General features: G+C 33.9%; 1 protein-coding gene across 3 annotated transcripts in view; it reads left to right on the forward strand.

The window, feature by feature from the left end:
* Cd36 (CD36 molecule) overlaps positions 1-22224 on the forward strand; it is a 74781-nt gene that overhangs the window by 41814 nt on the left and 10743 nt on the right. For all 3 annotated transcript variants that reach the window (XM_048339909.1, XM_048339908.1, XM_048339907.1), the window contains exons 2-8: positions 3256-3348; positions 3821-4029; positions 13014-13174; positions 17204-17351; positions 17748-17927; positions 19585-19676; positions 21493-21539. In XM_048339909.1, the coding sequence (XP_048195866.1) occupies positions 3910-4029; positions 13014-13174; positions 17204-17351; positions 17748-17927; positions 19585-19676; positions 21493-21539 (748 nt within the window). In that variant the 5' untranslated portion in view covers positions 3256-3348; positions 3821-3909. The remainder of the gene's footprint in view (positions 1-3255; positions 3349-3820; positions 4030-13013; positions 13175-17203; positions 17352-17747; positions 17928-19584; positions 19677-21492; positions 21540-22224) is intronic.

Genomic DNA, 22224 nt, shown 5'->3' on the forward strand with positions numbered 1-22224 from the left:
GTTTTTGTGTGTGTGTGTGTGTGCGTGTGTGGTCATTTTCAGATAAGAGCCTCAGGGACCTTCCTTCCTTGCCTGGCTTTGAGCCATGATCCTCAGATCTCAGCCTCCCATGTAACTAGGATTACAGGTGTGAGCTATCATCACTGGGCTAATACTAAACACTTCAAACCATATGCTTCAACAGAATATATTACTTGATGCTTTTGTTTTCTAAGGAACTTGACTAAATAGCAGTAGAATTGTGTGCACTACTATCTCACTTCAGGGTGTTTTGTGTGTATGTGTGTGTGTGTGAGTGAGTGTGTGTGTGTGTGTTCTTCTGGCTTGTGGGCTTGGATTCTGAGCCTGAGTGCAGTTTCTGAGTTTCTTTTCCTCAAGGCTAGAGCTCTACCACTAGGGCCAAAGCTCCACTTCAGGCTTTTTCTGTGATTAATTGGAGATAATGACTCTCATGGACTTTCCTGTCCAAGATGGCTTTGAATGGCAATCCTCAGATGTAAGCCTTTCGAGTAGCTAGAATGATAGGCCTGAGCTATCAGCATCTGGCTTACTTCAGTTTAAAAGTAAAAGCAGACAAATCCCACAGTATCCAGTCTTATACTTTGCTCAAATATATCTGGTCTCAGAGTCCACAGGAGTCCTAAGGGAAATAGGTGCTGCTCTTTGGATCCTCCCATAGATGCTCTAGGAATTTTTCTCACAAATACTATAGGAACGTTTGCCTTTTGAACTTACCCAGGCAGAGTACATGGGGACAGGAACTTGGATAAATAAAATGATGTTGATCATCACATAGAATCTTAAAAATGGCAAATGTTTATTATGAGTCTTGCAGCAAATAGGACTGAAATTTTTGTATAATTTTATACTCTAACACATTTGGAAATTAGATTAACATGAAATGAAGACTCTTTGAGTTCAGTTAATGTAGGACATGAAAGGACTTTCCAAAAAAAAAAAACTCAGTTTCAGAATTTTCTGTATGAGCACAAAATTTTCTGACCTGTTTATCTTTGCTTATTTTTTTTGTAGGATCCCCAAACCATAGAACCTACAAAGTTTTTCTAAAGCTCCCTAAAGTGAGAGAGAAGAGTGTCAGCAGTAGAGACCAAGTAATGAGTGAGGGTTTCTAGATTATCATCATTGCTATGTAATCCATTATTGTGGTTGTGGCTGATATTCTGTGTAAGAATGCAATGAAAATCTGGTGTAGGTACTTAAACTAAAAACTGCCGATCTCATCTTACATCTCATTTTATTCAGAAAGAACTTAGAATATAGAGAGATATAAAGTGGTTTGCCCATTGTTGCTTGGCAAGAGAGTGATAGTCGAACTCTGCTTCAGTTATTAATCTCTGAATCACAGTCATTCCAGACTAACAATCACTAACAATAGCCTTAGATATGATTATTGTTTCATAGCACATGTAATACCAGGGTGATATATTTGATTCAGCAATTACTGTGGTTGTTTAAAAGACTATGTTTTAAGACAAGTTCAAGGTTCTTTATCACTACACTTTATAAAGGAAATATATTTGACAACATTCAGTCTTTCTCCATTTTAAATAACTGGCTTTTCTATGTTATGACAATACCAGTTAAAGGCACTCGAGGTAGAATGAGATACTTCATCCCCAAGCAATTAGTAAAAAGTTAGCCCCACTTGCTCCATAATAAATAAAATCCCCAAATAAAAATTAATCGCTTGCTTTGGTTTGTGGGATGTTCTTTGTTGATTTTTTTTGGGGGTGGTGGTGGTGGTGGTAAACTTCAGTTGCTAGGGAACTAATCAGGATGCTATTCTGAAGGAAGTATCATTATTCCTATTAGGGACTATCTTAGATAGGATAATATATATAGATAGAAGGAATCCCAGGACATATGAAAAGTCAAATAATAGTCACAAAAAAGCAATATTTATGTTCCTTCATTTTGGTTGATGCTTTTTATTCTTCATACAATTCTTTTCTTACTTATTCAAGTAATATATTTTTAATAAAATCAAATGGTTCTTTAGGTAGAGAGAAATATGAATCAATCCATAGGAGTGATACATTGACTAAAACTTTGGAGACAAAACCTGAGGCCTTGGCTAAACATAGCTTTTATTTTCATATGTAGCAAGTGGACATGAATGTTCTCTGTGCACTACATTTTTTTGGTCTATAGTCTGTTGGCATCTATGTATTCCTTCGCCATGTGCAATGGAAAGAAAAGAATATATATTTCTAAGTGCAAAGCTTGTTCTTGAGTGTCTCCCAGCAACAAATCAACTTCACCCCAAATGATGTCATTATACTCAAATCTGTTTTCAAATTTTACTCAGTAATGATATATTTTGTTGATTTTATTTCAATAAGATATAATATACCCATATATTCCTTCCTTCCAATTCTTCTGTGATTGCTATATAGCCTGTCATGATGCCACAGATAATAAAATCTAAGTGAAATGCAGACAGAAATTAGTTGACTTTTAGTAGAGCTCTCATAAATCAGTACACTGGGAAATAAAGGATATTGTAGGTAGATCCATAAAAAATTCTTTAAGACCAATAAAAAGGCGATGCCTATCATTAAAATAAGATACCTTCCATGAGACATATTTTCTGTAAAATCTTATATCTAAAATTATTACTAACAAGAAAGTTTGTTGGTTTTTTTTTTGGCCAGTCCTGGGGTTTGGACTCTGGGTCTGAGCACTGTCCCTGGCTTCTTTTTGCTTAAGGCTAGCACTCTGCCACTTGAGCCACAGTGCCACTTCTGGCCATTTTCTGTATATGTGGTGCTGGGGAATCAAACCCAGGGCCTCATGTATATGAGGCAGGCACTCTTGCCACTAGGCCATATCCCCAGCCCCAACAAGAAAGTTTTCAACATTACTCTTCATTAAATATGTACAACATGAACTCCTGACTCATAAAAACAGACTTTTAAGAGTTACTATAAATATGATGATATTAAAGTATATCCTAGGATTTATTTTGTATATTATTATTATTATTACCACTATTATTATGTAGTTATACATAGAGGTTTCAATTCCGTACCTCAGGTTATGAGTGTAATTTATCTTGATCAGTGTAAACCCTTCCACCATTCTCCCCAACTTCCCCCCTCATCCTTAACCTTAAGTTAAATAGTTCAAATTTTACATAATGTAGCTTGAATATAATGACTGCATTTCTTCATCCTTCCTCTTTCTATTCATCTTTTAATAATATGTTTAGTTGGGTATTTTTTATCTTAACAGGTAGCTGAAAAATGATTGGAAGAATTGATTCTCTCTGAGACACATCAGATTGTTTCCTATAAAACCTTTATCTTGCTGTTGGTTGTGAATAAGGTACAGTGAGAACACCATCTGTTGCCATAATTTCTTAGAATTTAGAGACAATATCAGACCCCACTTTCAGATATCTTGACCTTGTAGTGGTTGTTATTTGTTAGAGAAGGTAGATAGGAGGTGAGAGTACAATGAAGCATCGCAGGATGTGGGGAAAGAGAAAAAAGATAAGTATGTAAACATGGTTTCCCTTAGATAGGATTTCAGTAACTTAATCATCCATAGGAGGAAAATTATAAATAAAACTTAGAACCAAGAATCTCTGAGATTATTTCTTCCTCTTTGAGATACTTAGGAGCAAGAGAAGAAGAAGAACCTAGAAAACCAGTTTGGTAAAACAACAAAAAAGGAAAATGTCTGATAATTTAGAACTGTCATATTGCTAACTGTCTCAGTGGTGTGTTTTCTTTGTACTTTGATCTTTGTGTACTGATATTTAAGCTCCAGTTTTATTATCTCTTTCTAATGGTAGAACCAGAGCACACAGAAAACAACTTCACCATACCTGGGAGTTTGAAGAAAGCAGGTGCTTACTTGTGATTTGACTCCTGCACAAGAATAATGGGCTGTGATCGGAACTGTGGCCTCATTGCTGGGGCTGTCATTGGGGCAGTGCTGGCTGTGTTTGGAGGTATTCTAATGCCTGTTGGAGACATGCTTATTGAGAAGACAATTAAAAAGGTACAAGTACTTAAGCAATCATAACACTTTGATTTCTTATTTTCTCTTTTTTTCCTTTAAAATATCTTACCACTCCAATTTATTCCACCTTCTCTCCTTATTTCCTTTGAATACTTGTTTTAGATAGCTGAATAGACAGACAGACAGACATATACCATAGTAATGGTAATTTTATGCATAAAACAAGAGGTTGATTTTGAATCACCAAACTCCATATGACAAAATGACCTTTTAGGAAATGCTGCATCATTATGTGTATTTAACATGAGTAAATTATGCACAAACATCAAATTCTGATAAAACTATACCTATGTACATTTGTATAAATATTGATTTATATCCTAAGTATATCGAGGATACTTTTGAATGAGAAATACATTTTTGAGACTGCATGGAAAGAAGTAACAGCATTTTGATTTATGCAGAGAAAAATAGAATATATGTATATATGTATAAATATATACACTTATGTGCATAACTTCTAGGGGAATATATATGAATATATGTATATAAAAACATATACATTTATGTGCATATATATTTTGTCAGAATATATATTCTAATGGGATATATATGCATATATTCCGACAGATTATATTTCATATAAATCTATATCATTTTATATGACATGTTAGTCGAATATATATATTCTATATATGCATACATATTCTAGTAGAATATAGGCATATATAAAGTATATATACAATATTTCTAAAAATATATCATATAATTATATATACATAATATATACAATATATGTTCTCTCTGTATATGCACATGTATTTTCTAGTAGAATATAAATATATATAAATATATGTATATATTTGTTGTGTTTACTACTGAAACACAACTTTCAGTTGAACTTTTCCTAATATGCACATTAATATGATTATCTCATAAGTATTTCCTAATTACAAATGTTTATATCTGGCTCTTAAAAATCCCTCAAGGAAAAATTCCAGGAATGTGTTATGTAGGGTATATATAAGTATATGTTAATAAATGAACTGTAGTTTAATCTAAATTAGAGTAATCTGATTAACAAGATTTGCATAAAAGTTATCTCATCCTATTTCATACTAATAGCTTCACACTCACCAGAGTGTTACCAGCTAGAAGATAGGGTAGGGAGAAGAAACACACTGATGTTCTAAATTAATAAGGTGAGAAAACTCAAATGAATTCAGTAGTTCAGAGGTTTGGCTTGAAAAAGAAATTACACTGCCCAGGACGAGGTGAAATAAGGAATAAAGGTCATTGTGAAATAGCCTTTAAACTAACACTTAATAGCCTTTAAAACTAGCAATAATAAATGTTGGAGAGGATGTGGCGAAAAGGGAACCCTACTTCATTGTTGGTGGGAATGTAAACTGGTCCAGCCACTCTGGAAAGCAGTATGGAGATTCCTCAGAAGGCTAAACATAGAACTTCCCTATGACCCAGCAGCCCCACTTTTGGGCATCCGCCCAAAAGATCACAAACAAGAACACACTAAAGTCACCAGCACAACAATGTTCATCGCAGCACAACCAACCCAGATGCCCCTCAGTAGACGAATGGATCAGGAAAATGTGGAATTTTATGCCTCTATCAGAAAGAATGGCATTGTCTATTACGTAAGGAAATGGAAGCACTTGGAAAAAATATACTAAGTGAAGTGAGCCACACCCAAAGAAACATGGTTTCTATGGTCTCCCTCATAGGGAATAATTAGCACAGGTTTAGGCTAGTCACAACAGAGGATCACAAGAGCCTAATAGCTATGCCCCTATGAATGCATAAGATAATGCAAAGTGAAATGAACTCCATGTTATGGAAACGAGTGATATATCACTATTGTAATTACTTTCAACATTCCATGTGAAACCTTAGCTTCTATTGTTAATGATCTTCTTGTATCTCCCTCCTGTGGTTATACCTGCACTATCACTGTATCTTATCTGAGTACATTGGAAACTGTATATACTGGTATTAGAATTAGGAAAGTTAAAGGGAATACCAAAATCAAGAGACACAGGATAAAAAGACAAATGACTACAAAAGCAATACTTGCAAAACCGTTTGGTGTAAACGAACTGAACAACTCATGGGGGAAGAAGGAAAGGGGGAGGGGGAGGGGGAATGAGGGAGAAGGTAACAAACAGTACATGAAATGTATCCAATTCCTAACATATGAAACTGTAACCTCTCTGTACATCACTTTGACAATAAATAAGAAAAAAAAAACACAAAAAACAGAAGGCATTCTGTTCTAAATGTGTGGAGATACATGAGAGAAAAAAAAGATGGATAATGAGATGCAATGAAATTTTGTATACTGAGATTAAATGAAGCAACAGTGAGGTAAATCAATAGCCACAGGATGACCAATTTAATTTACGGTAGAAAAATATGTCTGAGAAAAATGAAAGAAGGGTCTCATAAATGGCTTGATAGGAACTGCAGGCTTTATTTCAAAGTTCAGAGTTCAGAAAGATTGGAACGTTTTGAGAGATTACAAAGCAATGAAACAGCATTTCTTGTTTAAGCAGAGTTTAAACATACAGAGAAATCAATAGAATTATTACTATAAGGATTTTTATATTATCAGAGACAGGAAGAATTTCTGAGGGTTAATAGAAAAGGATATAAAATACTTCCAGGATGATGAAAATTAAGGATATAATGGTTAGAACATTGTCAGAAGTACATAGAAAATAACAAGAGAAAAAATACAGTATTTTTCATTCATGTTTTCGACACATGTAGTATCTGTGTAATCTTTTACAAGACAAAGGGCACATTATGAATCCTGAATAACAAAAGGTCGGTACGAGGCTGAAATTGGAGTTCGAAAGAACTGTTAGACAATATCTTATGTTGCTGGCCCACTGCATAGACATATGAAAATCATCACCAAAAACCCAAAGGAATACATATCTGTGGTACAACCAAGGCTAAGCTTGATTTTACTCTCAGGTTTCCTTATTATCATGTTGTCAATGTGAATTTTACTCACAGGAGTAACTCAGAAGTCTTGGTGTACAGTTTAGTAGATGAGTACATGGTTGGTATGCTTGAGTGAGGCTCTTAGTTCTACCCATAATCTACCCTGTTTTGAAAAACAAAGACTCTTTCACTTTGTTTACATAAAACACCAAGCCCGGAGCCTGTGGCTCATGTCTGTAATCCTAGCTACTCAGGAGGCTGAGATCTGAGGATCACAGTTCAAAACTAGCCTAGGCAGGAAAGTCTGTGAGACTCTTATCTCCAATTAGCCACCAGAAAACCAGAAGTGGTGCTGTGGATCAAGTGGTAGAGTGCTAGCCTTGAGCTGAAGGGTTCAGGGACAGAAGCGCCCAGGAATAGAGTTCAGGCCCCATGACAACCCCCCACCCCCACCACACACACACGTCACTGACATGATCTGTCAAAGATGTACAATGACCAATATACTCTAAAGAGTCAAAATTCTGACTCCACTTGAAAAAGACAATTTTACACCTTGATAAAAGTTTAATGAATGCTTTATAATGTAGGTTATCTTATGTTTTAATTTAAATTCCCCTATAATATTTACTATGCAAATAAAATAGAATTTAAGGTTTTCTTTTGCCTTTGAAAATATTAATGTTCAAATTTCCATTATACTAGTCATTTAATGGTACTATTTTTTCTAGCCTTAGTCTTTTTTTGTTTTGTTTTTCTTATTTATTGTCAAAGTGATGTACAGAGAGGTTACAGTTTCATATGTTAGGCCTTGGGTACATTTCTTGTTCTGTTTGTTACCCCCTCTTTCTTCCCCTTCCCCTCTCCCCCCATGAGTTGTTCAGTTGGTTTACACCAAATGGTTTTGCAAGTATTACTTTTGGAGTCGCTTGTCTTTTTATCCTTTGTCTCTCGATTTTGACTTTCACTTCCCTAGTTCTAATACCAGTATATACAGTATCCCGTGTCCTCAGATGAGATACAGTGATAGTGCGGGTACAACCACAGGAAGGGGATACAAAAGAATCATCAACAATAGAAACTACAGTTTCACATGGCATTTTGAAAGTGATTACAACAGTGATATAACACTGTTTTCATAACATGGAGTAAAAGGAGTGATCTTCTAGCAGCTTGTTAAAAGCATCTTCAGAATCAATATTAATTTTAAAATACATGACTGTAGCATTTCTAAACTTGTTAAAAACAATTGTTATTTTTTGCATAGTGTATACAGAATGCCTGCAAATACACATCTGAAGTATTAACTTAAATGTAATGATATTGTATATTAAATGTCATAAGATCAGAGCAAGAAAGATATTTTTAGATTTAAATAACAATGGAGCTATGTTTGCCCTTGTAATTCCAGCAATGAGAGGCCGAGGCTAGAGGAACTGTAGTTCTGGACCGATATGGGCTATATAATAAAATTGTTTGAAATAAAAACAATTACCTTAATACAAAAATGGGTTTTACATTCTATGCAGATTAGAGTTTAGAGTCTAATTCCAGCCCAGCCATAAAAGTTCACACGATGACATTTCATCCAAACCCTGTTGTAAGTTAAGTGCAGGGGCATTTGACAGCATTCCCCACTAACTTGTGGTTATTGAGGTGAAAGTACTGCAGCAAAGACTAGCCAGGGCATAAAAGGAGACTCTACTTTAAAATAATAATGGCTAAAATGAGCTGGAGCATGACTTAAAACCTGGAATACCTGCTTTGCAAATGCCAAGTTCTGAATAAAAGTAAACAAAGAAACAGCACACATATATGTTTTGCTTCCATATTACTACAAAAACATCATAAGAAAACAGTTTTGGAAAAAGTAGCATAAAGTATGCATAATTTTCTTCCTGCAGCTCAATGCACTATCACCATAGTTTGTTTTTCATGTCATGTACAAAATGCCTCATTTCAGATTTGTGCAGAACTTTTAGACATCACTGGGAAAGTCTGGACATTTCTGGGCATCTGAATTGCATTAAAGTGTTAATCTTTTAAAGTTTAAAATTTTAAATTTTTATATTTAAATCTTATTCCACTACATTTCACCATTTTATAGATTAATTGAAGATAATCTATGACAAAACATTTTCAATTCTCAGCATAACTATTAGCAAACTTCTAATCTGCCTTCTTCTAGTGCACAAACATTATTTTTTTAAACATGGGAAAACTTTTCTGTAACTGAGAGCTACAGTTATGAGCAAATCATAATATCAGATGAGAAAGACAGTACTGTCCATAGTCATCCGCTTTTGAAGGAAGTGCTTCTTTGAACAGTGATGAGACAAATTATAAAAATAACTAAAACAGCAGAAAACAGTGTCATGAGACATTGCACAAATTATTAGCACATGACTGGGTTTGGTAGCAAATTCAATGAACCACACAGTGAAACAATGTGGGAAGTAAATGAAGTTCGAGTTCAGACTCTCAACAATGGGACTTTCTTGAATGTTTGCTATGGGCTAATATTATTCTTTGTAGCCACACTTACCAGTTGTCCTGATATGTTTTCACATATTTTAACCATATGCCAATGTTATTAAGTTGTTTTGACTCATACAAATACAAAGTTCATATGCTTCATATTATTATCATTATTATTGCTGTTGTTGTTATCTTGTAGTAAGGGAATTGAGGTCTCAGGAGATTAAAAATCTGTCCCAATTTAAATGCTGACTGAGTGACTGAACCCTTTGAACATAGTTTTAGTGTTGAACACGTCACCCAATGCTTCGAAGACAGAAACTACTCCAACACTTTCTTAGGGTAAAGATCAAGATAAGCTAATTCACACATTTCAATCTGCTATCCAAGACTTTGTTCTTACTACTTTCTAAAGTCCTTGAAAAAATGAAATCTTTCTTACATTTGCATTCTATCTACTGCATACAGAAAGGGTATTTTGATAGTTGCATTAAATATGACAGGTGCATACATAACAGTTTCTTAGTAACAGCAACAAGCCAATATGTAATTAAATAAAAGGCACAAATGAATTAAACATCTTCTTCAAATGCACATAGAAGAATAGGAATTTCATGGTCACTTCCATCCTTGCTGTATGATGTGCGAGTCACCAGAAGTAATGCAGTCATTCCTGAGGCTAGATAGTATGTGTACTTTATGTCTTGATTGAATACTATCTTATGTATTAGGAGTGTGAAAGGATCTTAAATTTTATTTGCTTTGCTGTGTACATAATCATCATATTTAATTCAAATTTAATGGAAGATTTGCATAATAGGCTAGATAACACAACTAATTTAAAATCCAAGTCTTTTAAATTCATAAGGGACATACAATGATGTCTAATTTTACAATTCAAGAAACAATTCTCTAATATAGAAACACTGGCATCAGAGTAATTACATTTATATTCTGCCTACTTCAACAGTCTTTTAAACAATGTATGTATTTATTTTAGTTATCTTTTGTTGTGTTTTGTTTTTTGGTTGTGGGGCTTGAACTCAGTGCCTAGATACTGTACCTGAACTTTTTTTGCTCAAGGCTAGTGCTCTACCACTTGAGCCACAGCCCTACTTCCTATTTTAGTTATCTTTAAGTTAGTTGTGCAAAGGAGTTGCAATTTAACAAGGAAGTTTATGAATACAATGCATCTTAATCAGTGTCAGCCTTTTCAGTAGGCTTACCCTTTCCTTCCCTTCCCACTCCTTCCCTCACTCTTCTTAATTTAAAGAGTGTGTGAAGTTATATCAGACAAACAATACTGGAGTGAAAAAATTTACACCTTCATTATGTGTTACAAATAGTTATGTGACATTGAATAGTTGCTTATATCTCAGTGCCTTCATTTCACTTTCTCCATTTAAACAGTTAAATGTGGTAACAAATAAGGCAAAGTTATTTCTAGTCTTAAAAGAAAGACAATACTTTCATTTTGTCCTCTCAGGAACCTTGTGTATAAACCCCTTTTCAATTCTTTAAGAATTTAATGAGTCTTTTCAGTAAGGACTGAAACAAAACATGTACCTTGAGACACAAAATAAATAGTAGATATTATATTAGATAGACTGTAAGATTCTTTCAGTGTATGGAAACTGGGTGTGTCTCTTGAAGTTGGATAGTATGTGGAAACTGGCTAGCTACTTGAAGTAGGGTAGATTAAATAGGCTTCACCTTCAGCATTCATAAACTTGTCTACCCTTAGAACAATCATAGTTTGCACAATTTTGTTTTAATATTGATCTTCTTACTTTAGACAACAGCTTTTTGGAGAGCAAATTAGAGAGCTTTCAAGGGCAATTTATCATAAAAAGCCACTTTATCAGCTCTTGTTCCCATTTTAAGTGGATTACAACAGCCCAGGGTTTTGTAATTATATTTTCACCAAATGCCCAATTCTTCTCTAAGGAATTCCTTTCTAACTACATTAAGCAATAACACATCCTTAAGCTATGAAACTTAATTTGACATCTACCAACTAAGTGCAGAGGGTGACATTAAGAAAATAATTTCTAATAGATTGATGTAAAAGAGGATAAGAATAAAGGTCAGGGAACAATATTGTCTTCATGACTATGCTGTTTGCCTAGATGACTATAATGTGGGTCAGTGACCTGGCTTCTTAGAGCCTTAATGTGCTCTGCTAGAAACTCAGTGATAAGGCTCATTGCCCCTACTTGAACCATCATGAACTGGTGCTTCTTGGTAGAGGAAACAAAAATTTGTTAGAGTATTTCTGTATTCATGGTTCTCTAGACTCATTTTCCTTGAAATTGCTTTCTTCCTCTTCCTCTTGCTTACTAGGGCAAATAGGAGCTATGGAACCTGGGCCTTCTATCCAAAGGACTTATTTAAACTACAGGCTCTAAAATCTTCATTTGATCTCTTTACTACAGCTTCATAGAATTCCTTCCTTCATAGACTTCCTGTTCAGAAGAAGGAAACTGAGAGGGCATCAATGGCCACTCCTGAATCCTGAAGGTCGAAAACGAACCATCAGGTGTTTAGTGTTTTTCCACTTTGTCCCTATGTTCCTTGATGAGAACTAGATTTCTAATGTAGGATGATTCAATTCCAACATTGGTTTTCCATGTGAATGTTTTCAGTACAAAGAGCATCCATGATTAATAATGAATAATATAAACATATATTCATACAATATCTTGTCCTTTAGTTATAAGATGTAGGACTCAATTATAGACAAGTAATAATTTCTGGGGATATGGATATTTCTGCAAATATGTTAAGAATTAGGTAGACCATTATAGTGAGAAAGATTCTGAAGGAGAATCAGCATTCATAGCTTTCCTATTACACACTGATTATTTCAGGAAAACATTAATTAAAAGAGGCTTCTGCAAATAATGTTGAGCGAGACAAGCCTAGAACACAGAGGACAGATCATGTCTGTAAAATAACAAACTTCTTTTCAAGTGGTATTTCTACATGTTTTGGTCAGCAACTTTACATCATGTCTCTAAAACCAAACAATTACTAAATAAACATAAAAAGGTCTAGCATAGACCTTCCAGGAGCACAATAGCTCAACAGCTACATACATATGATTATATAAGATGAGGCTAAGAAAAATGAACTCCAAGAGATGGAAACAGGAGGATTTTACTGTTGTCATTATGTTTAATGTTTAATGTAGGTGCATTTCCTTTGACATACCCCCTGTGGTCACTGTATATGATTCTGGTACACTGGATATTGTATATATGCTTATCTGAACTAGGGAAGGGCAAGAAAAATGCAGGAGAGTATAACAAATATGACAAGAAATGTACTCACTACCTTATTATGTAACTGTACCCTCTCTGTACATCATCTTATCAATGAAATATAACTAAAAAAAAGAGGTTTCTGTACTCTGCTGAATCTTCCCCACTTCAAATGTCTGACAATGATGACAAGGTTGTCATGAGCAAGATACTTTGGCATGGCCCTTTAATCCTGGCTTACTAAGTCTTATAAACTCTTTGAAGTGCCCGTATTTACTACAAAGAAATCACTCACATTCATGTTCTTTTTCACAGGAAGTCGTCCTTGAAGAAGGTACAATTGCTTTTAAAAACTGGGTAAAAACAGGCACAGAAGTGTACAGACAGTTTTGGATTTTTGATGTGCAAAATCCTCAAGAAGTGGTAGTAAACAGCAGCAACATTAAAGTTAAACAAAGAGGTCCTTATACATACAGGTGAGTGCATTCCCAGGGATGGGCCACCTCTTCCATGAGCATTGTGGATGTTTCTCAAAAGGCTTCTTCCTGACAAATTGAATTAGCGTGCATTTATTTTCTTGCCAATAATGTAATATGAGATTTTTTTGAAATCTAGAATTTTTTAAATCAAAAGATTAAATAACCATACCCATTTTGAGTAAATAAAAAATTTACTCAAAAATTGTGTACATATGATATATAAACACATCTATCTCTATATATCCATATTTCTAGGCACTTTGTAGAAAAGTAAAGGGGATATAATTAATTTATTTTTATACTTCCCTGGCTTTCAGAACTTAGATGTGTTTGGTACATGTGGCATAAAATCTCAACAGTTTTGAAATACGCATGTTAATCAGGAAAACTCTGTGTGTGTGTGTGTGTGTGTGTGTGTGTGTGTGTGTGCAAATTATTTATTTATTTAACAAGATCAATATAAATGTTGACTTACATCAGTATTTATCCAAGCCTAGCTACATGGCATGCAGCTAGCAGCACATGGGCATGAACAGTAGATTTGGTAGATGGGCAAATTCTGACACCATATTTTTTTATAGGTTAGAAATCAGGGAAGCCACATTTGGAATGATCAACTCTTAGAGTCTTTTATATTAAAAGGCTGGTGACTGCATAGTGAACTCCTGTCTCAAAGACCAGCAGCCAGCAAATATATTTAACACAATTAGGAAAATGTATCAGAGAGGAAAGAAAGAACAAAAACAATACCAATAATCCAATTCAGCTCCAATGGAGAGCTGAATTGGGATGCTATGGTGATCACAGAAAAGCCAGGACAGGAGACAAGGAAGCTGAACTGGGATAACATGGTGACTGGAGAAGAGACAGGAGACAGGAGACAGGACATAAACACGGAGACACATGGCATGGCATAATGGTGCCTGAACTGATCCACCGGTATAGGGTCAGGCCAGGGGGCAGAGGTCACAGGGAGCTCCCAGACCCAAACCCTGGTCTGACAGGTTTAGTAATCTATTAGCCAGAGGTGTGCCCCTGCCTCCAGAGATTCAGTCATGCCCATCACCAGGGAGGCAGGGCTTCACCTTCTTCCAACATGAAGACAAGATACTAGATCCTACCATTCACCATGTGGCCAATATGGCTGCAGCCAGACCTCATCTCCCTACTTCAATACCATAACAAATGGATCAGAGAATCTGTAGTTGGAAACGAGCGATGAGTTTTGAAACCATTCAGGTGATTCATATCCACACTTGGTTTTGGGAACCAAAGGTCTAATTTGATTGTATGTACTGCTAAGAATTGATCATCCAGTTAATTCCCATGTAATGCAGATATTTAGGTGTATCCAGCAATTTCATTTTAATATTTTTCGTATACTGAGATAATAAATGTTATACCTCTATTCTACATTCTCTGATAGTTTAACATGTTTCTGAATAAAATATTTGACTGTTAGAACTAAAGCAAAAAATTAGTTAGAAACTGTCATTCCTGTAAATAAGTAATCTGACAGCAGTGGGTGTAAAACATCATGTTCCTGGTAATACTGAAGTAGAGAGAGGTAACTCAGACTTCACTGTGCATTTTATTCAATTTAAATTGTAATCTGTATCTTTTTTTCCCAACTATCAAGTAAGTAAAAGAAGGTTAATGTGCTAAAACTACTACCCTAACCAAAGATGATAGATAGACAGACAGATAGATAGATAGATAGATAGATAAATAGATAGATAGATAGATAGATCAACAGATAGATCGATCAATTAACAGATCTATCAATCAATAGAGAGATAGATGATAAAGATTATAACTAGGTCTTCTATATCATTTCATACACAAAATGTGGTTTGTCTCTCAAGGGTAATTTGAGTTCCTGACCAAATTATTATCACAGAATATTATATTTGTAATTATTTTATGATTCAAAGTTGTAGTTTTTAGCTGTTTTCTAAATTCTATAATTGTATCACATTCTTTGCTCTCTAAATGATTACTATGTTTCTAGAGCAAAAACAAACACTGAAACCATAATGAAATACTGGTTGTTGCTAGGTATAACATGATTTAACATTGCAGAGAGTGTGGGTGATGATCTTGTTTTAGCAGTGTCCCCTCATTTGCTTTCTCTGTGTCTACATATCTATGAGAATTACAATTTTATTTAAAGATTTCTGTTCTTACAAGCAAAATTCTAACCTTGGTAACTCTTGTAGTCTTATAGTTCTCACTGAGTATCTTTATTACAAACAAGTGATAGCTATGATGAGTACTGATTAAAATATAGAATTTATAGTAGATTCAATAAAAGTTTGGGCATGATTGTATAAGAAATGTAATTGCAGTACCATAAATAAGTGTGGATAAAACAAAATATTGTAAGAATTTGAGAACTCATCTCCAATACTTTTAGGGGAATTGCAAATTTCTATTTTTGATGGTTTTAGGAGAATTGCCGTCACTTTGAAAGATATTGTCTGGGATATGAGGGAATATATCATAGAACTTTTTCTAACAAGTTGACTAATTATGTTCTCTAAATTTCTGTTTTCTAAAGTCAGGGAAGGCACAGATTTAAGGATTTTCTCTTAGTGAGTGCCATCTACTGGTATTGTGCTGTAAGCAGTATGGTGTAAGCAAATTCATTTTTGCTGTTTGTAGAATTGTCATCTCTATATAAATGTTCCTAAAAAAATCACAGTGGCTTGATTTTTAAATATCAATTATATATACTCCAATTTTATTAGTTATTTTAGAGAAAAGACGTTGTTAATAGTTTTCTGTCTTGGGTGCAATTCTAAACCTCTACATTGTATATAAGAATAGACAATAAAGCTACAGTAAGTATGTTAGAAATAAAGTATCATTTTAGATTTTTGTAAATCCTTCCAAAATAATGTGCACCATTATTTTAGAAAATCTATTATGTCTTAGATCTATTATGTCTTGGTAACTCATAAGCTCTACTTAAGAGAAAAAAATATGTTTATGATAGCATAAAATATTTTCTTTTACAGAAATTTTTGTCTCATAATTTTTTGCATTCTTTACCTGTTATCTGTTCAGCTCAAACACTGATCATTCACATATATGTTAGTGTGATGAATGAACTATATGCCTTGTTTTGTTTTCATAGATATCTTGTTTTACCTAAGAATTTTTCTGTGACAGTCACTTTTTTACTCCATCCCTAAAAAAATCTTACATACTTTGCATCTTGAGAAGTTAAAAACCAGGATCTTCTATTTAATAACTCTTTCATATGTAGTGGGAATGAGGATTATTAGTCTATAACCCTTAAAAAGGGAATTGAGATTCTGTTATGTTTAGTCATCATGAAAGTACTAAAAAGATGGAAAAATCAGTACTGGAAAATACTGTACTTGGAGATTTCTCCTTAGGAAAGAAAACTGTACCCAGCATTCCCTTACCTGTCTCTCTCCCTGTCTCCCTTTTACCATTAGAAGAAATAATCAGGGGGTGGAGTCTGTAGCCCTATTTTGCCTGAGATCTGGTTAAGTTCAGTGAGTTCCCCTGACTTTGTTGCTCTCACTGTTCAATCCAACTACACACGGGTATTTGCCTTTCTGCAAATGTATCATGTTCTATCTTCTTATTTTGTGCATGCAATTTCCTGTCTTATTTTATGGCCTTTAGACCGCTTGTGTGGAATTGCTACCCAAATAATTCTGACCCTCATCTCACCCACTATCTAGGGTCAATCCTGGGTTTCTATTGGCTCTGTGATTTTCTGGTGGATTCTGTGTACAAACATTGTAACACATTGTTCCCCTCCTGGTCTAATGCCCCAGTTGCAAGTTTTAAGTGCCTTTGAATAAATTTCCTACAAACTAGAACTGCCTAGTTCATCATTTTAAATCCTCTTGCATAACTTCTGATGTATTCTATGGTGTCAAATAGTATATTTTTTCAATAGGTTAATGACATTTATACCTAAAGTTCATGTAAGACACACTAGTTTTTAAATATACATTTCTTCTGGTTTTATTTCCTTTCTTTCAGAGTTCGTTATCTAGCCAAGGAGAATGTAACTCAGAACCCCGAGGATCACACAGTCTCTTTTGTGCAGCCCAATGGCGCCATCTTTGTGCCTTCCCTCTCAGTTGGAACTGAAAATGATACTTTCACAGTTCTCAATCTAGCTGTAGCAGTAAGTGGACAATTCATCATTCTAAAATGCTCCTATCATATAGCTAACTTCATCGGAATTATGATTGGATCTTCCTTCTTTTGGAAATTCTATAAAAATATGATCCTATGTTATTTACTCCTGTAGAAAGATGACAAAATCATAATAACTGAATTATAGGATCAAAGTACACTGTTCAAAATGAAGCTTAACTCGGGTTGTCTTCTTGTGGCTCAAAATAAGCAGACAAATGTGATTATCTCGAGATGAGACTGATTCTACTGCTCATGAAGGGAGGGTTTGGCAACAGTTTTCAAAGGACCAAAATTTCTTATTAAATTCCATTCTTGTATTTAGTACATTTATTTGTTACAATAAGATTAAGTACTTGTGTATTCATGGTGATTTGTTTTATAGGCTGCACCTCATATCTATCCGAATGCATTTGTTCAAGTGGTACTCAATTCACTCATTAAAAAATCAAAATCTTCTATGTTCCAAACCCGAACACTGAAGGAATTATTGTGGGGCTATAAGGATCCATTCTTGAGTTTGGTCCCATACCCTATTCCTACCACTGTTGGTGTATTTTATCCAGTAAGTACAAAATATGAAACCATATTGTAACACTTAACCATGTATGTGCAATGTCCTTGGTTAATATAAGTCTAGAATCTACTGTATTAGCCTACTGCTGACCTGGGAATGAATATATACTTATGGATACATATATATGTATATATATATATATATATATATATATATAATTTTGCTGAGGATGTAGGAGAATTATTATTGCTATCCTTTTTAATTACTTTTCAATATATCTAAATGCTTAATCACATACACATACGCATACACACATATGCACATATATGTGTATATAAAATAGTCTTTAAAACACCATGTTAATATATATGTTTGTGTATGTATATACATGGGTATGTGTGTGTATATATGGGTATATGTGTATAAATGTTTTAAAGATTCAATTTCGCAATTTTTTTATGGCTTTGGCTTTCTTTTTTTTGGCCAGTCCTGGATTTGAACTCAGGGCCTGAGCACTGTCCCTGGCTTCTTTTTGCTCAAGGCTAGCATTCTAGCCTTGAGCCACAGTACCACTTCTGGCCTTTTCTATATATATGGTGCTGAGGAATCAAACCTAGGGCTTCATGTATATGAGGCAAGCACTCTTGCCAGTAGGCCATATTCCCAGTCCCAGGTTAGTTTTCCTAATAGGAAATTTTGTTTCAAAATTATTTTCTAAATTTTAAATAAAAATATGATTTTCCTCATCTAAATATACAATTTGCCCAAAATTAGCCTGCCAATCTATAAATCTTGGAATTCTATTTTTAGTGATTTTTTTTTCTTCCCACAAAAGCAAGTTCAGTGTTGTATTGTTTGTTTAAAATGTTTTTATGTTACTATCCTTCTTTCTCTAGTTCTTTATAAATTTGTTTTACTTTTCACTATGAATTTAGATTGAATTCCAATAAGAACTTGTCACTGAGCTTCATTTTAATGAGGTGTATAATGAGTAGCTTAATGTAAATGGTCCACATATATTATGTTTGACAATGGAGATATAAGAGGTTAGGTACTTTAGGATCTACTTGATTGTAGCTTAGTGTTTTAATGAGCTGGATTTACTGGAGTGGCACCTTATGATTTCAGTGAACACTAAATGTGGAATTTTATATACATTTTCCTGATCTTGTTTTTACTTCCACTTGTGTTTAGGACTGGAAAGCAACTTGTCAATTATGTGCTAATATAGAAAGCATTAAGGGATCAGAGATTCAATTATTATTTTAAATACACGACAATTGTTTCTTGGCTAATTCAGGCTTTCATTTTATATACTTAGTCATTGTAAGAAAATATTAAAGATCATAATGTTTGGTGTGCTCCTAGAAACACATTGTAGTTCTCATAGGTTGCATTCATTCTGTCCTTGCCTCAGTGTGAATGGTGATCAGCATGGCAACAGTGAGGGCTTAATGATACAGAATGCTGAGTTTGGTTCTGTCAGTTTCTGTCATGTCTTTCCTACATTGTCTCAGCATCAAGACAGATTTTATACCTTATCCTTTCATAAGTTTAAGTCCCAGATCTATAAAACCTTATTATATTATATTTTGAACTATAGAAAAGAACTCTGAACAATTGTTATATGTAAAAGGTTATTGATTGTATTCATAATTTAGAGAATATGTTCAGTAAATTTTTTTCTTGTACATATTTTTTTCAGTACAACAATACTGTCGATGGAGTTTATAAAGTTTTCAATGGAAAGGATGACATAAGCAAAGTTGCTATAATAGACACTTACAAAGGGAGAAAGTAAGTATCTTAGACAAGTGTGATTTTTGTGAGTATTTTGTATGCTAAGCTACTTTGAAACAGGAGTGATATGTTTTAACTAGCACTGGTACCAACTTTTGCAACACTTCAGTCTATATATCATCCCTGGGAATTACTTTTATGTCAGACTCCCCTTTCCTTAGTGTTTCAGTGGCCTTTTTGCACCAGTGCAAAGTTCATACTGATTATTTCAGTGCTGCTTGAGGCTTGGTTAGACTTCATGCATGAGGTCACTTACAGTTTTAAAGAAATATAAAGATACTATTTTCATATCTCCAGCTTATCCAGAAATATAGTGTACCAATACAGTTGAAAACCACAAGTTAAATAAATGAAAAATAAATTCACCTAATAGGTAGAAATACATTTTATTTATTTACTGCTTTTGTTAATATTGAATATCTTTTATATATTCAAGTGACCATTTCTATCTTCATCAATAAAAGCATTGGCTTAGTCGCCCCTGTAAACTGCCTTCAAATAGTTTCCATATTGATGATTCAACTTTGTAATCTTTGTAAATGCAAAATTGAAATTAGTATATTCAAATACAATTCTAGGCATACTAAATGCAAAATATGTCAGTTCTGGAAAAGGCAAAGAACATAGCAGTTTCATTTCTGACCTGTCTGAAAGATGTATAGATTTTCTTAATTTGTAAAAAAGAATGAACCACCATATATAATAGGGAGAAAGCCGTGTTTCCTTCTCCAGAAGTAAAAATAAATTCAACAAAACAGGAAGAGGTTAAATGATTTCATGAGAGTTTTTATCTAGTAACAGCAACCGCAGTTAAACATTTACTCGTATAGTGCTTATGAGGAGTTCCTATTCATAGGGAAGTTGAGTGGAGGAAAAAAACAACACTTCTAAGTATTTGAATGAAATCCACATAAAAGTTCTATCTGAACAATAAGTATTTCAATTATTTCAGTATTATGTAGAGAGGTGTAGAGAAATACTTAGTACTCTAATTAAAGCAAGAATTACACAATACATTGAGATCAGAATAAAGATGATTTAACTCTTCTTGACAAGACTGAGCATGATTAATAGCTTATTATTTTAAAAAGTAAGCAACAGATTGTATTCATATTTCATTACATACTATGTCAGGAGTAGGAAAATCTAACTTTTCCATTAGCAAATGGTTGAGGAAGCAGGTGAATTATTACAGCTACCATATTTTAATCAGTTTTTATATATGTAAAGTTTTAAACTTACACAGGTATTAATGCAGAAGCTAATAAACTCCATCTAATTTTAAAATTTCCCAAGGGAAAAGTTAAAACAGATACAGTAGGTGTTTTACATGTTTCGAATTGTAGGGATCTAAACATTCGCTTCTCATTCTTTTCTTCTCTCTATTTTTAGCTCATATTGTCTCGCAAATAACCCACTTAATAATTGTCTACTATTCACTGTGAACACTTAAAATTCTTCTAAATAATTTCTCTCATTGGAAGAGAAAATCTCTAGGTAGAGGTCTATACTTTAAATAAATGTTTCATAATTTTGTTCTCTGAAAATTCTCTCTTTGCTATGTATTTTCAGGCTACCTTACCATTTGGTAGATATTATTCACTGATCTGTCCATATAATGACATCATATATTTAATTTATGGCCATAAGATTAATATTCCAAACAAATGGACATTAGAACATTTCTTAAACTTAGCATTTGTCGCATGTAACCTTTATTTGGTTAGAAGAAGTATATTGAATCAAAACAGAAAAAATAATGTAAAGTATTCTTGAAATGAGAATATTTATACATCTGTCTTTTATTCCTAAGGAATCTCACCTATTGGCCAAGTTATTGTGACATGATTAATGGCACAGGTAAGAACATTTTTTGTAATCCTCACCATCATAATTTACCTTCTCCCAACACTACTACAACATTCTGAAGGCTCAGTGGGTGTGTTTTCCTGTCTTTATAGCTTCACACATAATTCATTCACTGTGTGATGGGATTTCTGAGGTTAACCATAGAGGATAAACCTCACTTCATTACTTAATGGATTGCTATGCTACTAACAGAAAGGTGTTTTGTTTTTTTAAGTTAACCAGATGTAGTGGCTTATACTTATAAGTGCAGCTATTTAGAGGAGGTGTTAGGCAGATCAAAATTTGAGGTCAGTTCCTGAAAAAAAAATCAAGACTCTATCCAAAAAATAAGGAAGATAAAAAGGGCTGAGACATGGCTAAAGAAGTAGGAAATTTACCTCGCAAAAATGAGGCTCTGACTAAAAACTTTAGTGTGGAGAAAATAAAAAGCAAACTAACTAAAACAGTGACTGTTCATTCCTTTCTTACATACTATAAGATAAAATTGAATAGAAACCACTGCATAAGTGAAAACTTACTTCCCAGTGAGATTAAAAACTGAGTAAAGTGGAAGAAAAAAATTCACACACCCCCACACACATATACATGCATATGCACATATGCATATTGTACACATATGTATACATATATGTATGTATATATGCATACATACATATATACATGTTTTTGTACATAC

Source organism: Perognathus longimembris, chromosome 2 (genome assembly GCF_023159225.1).
Source record: "Perognathus longimembris pacificus isolate PPM17 chromosome 2, ASM2315922v1, whole genome shotgun sequence".
In the NCBI taxonomy this organism is placed as follows: Eukaryota; Metazoa; Chordata; class Mammalia; order Rodentia; family Heteromyidae; genus Perognathus; species Perognathus longimembris.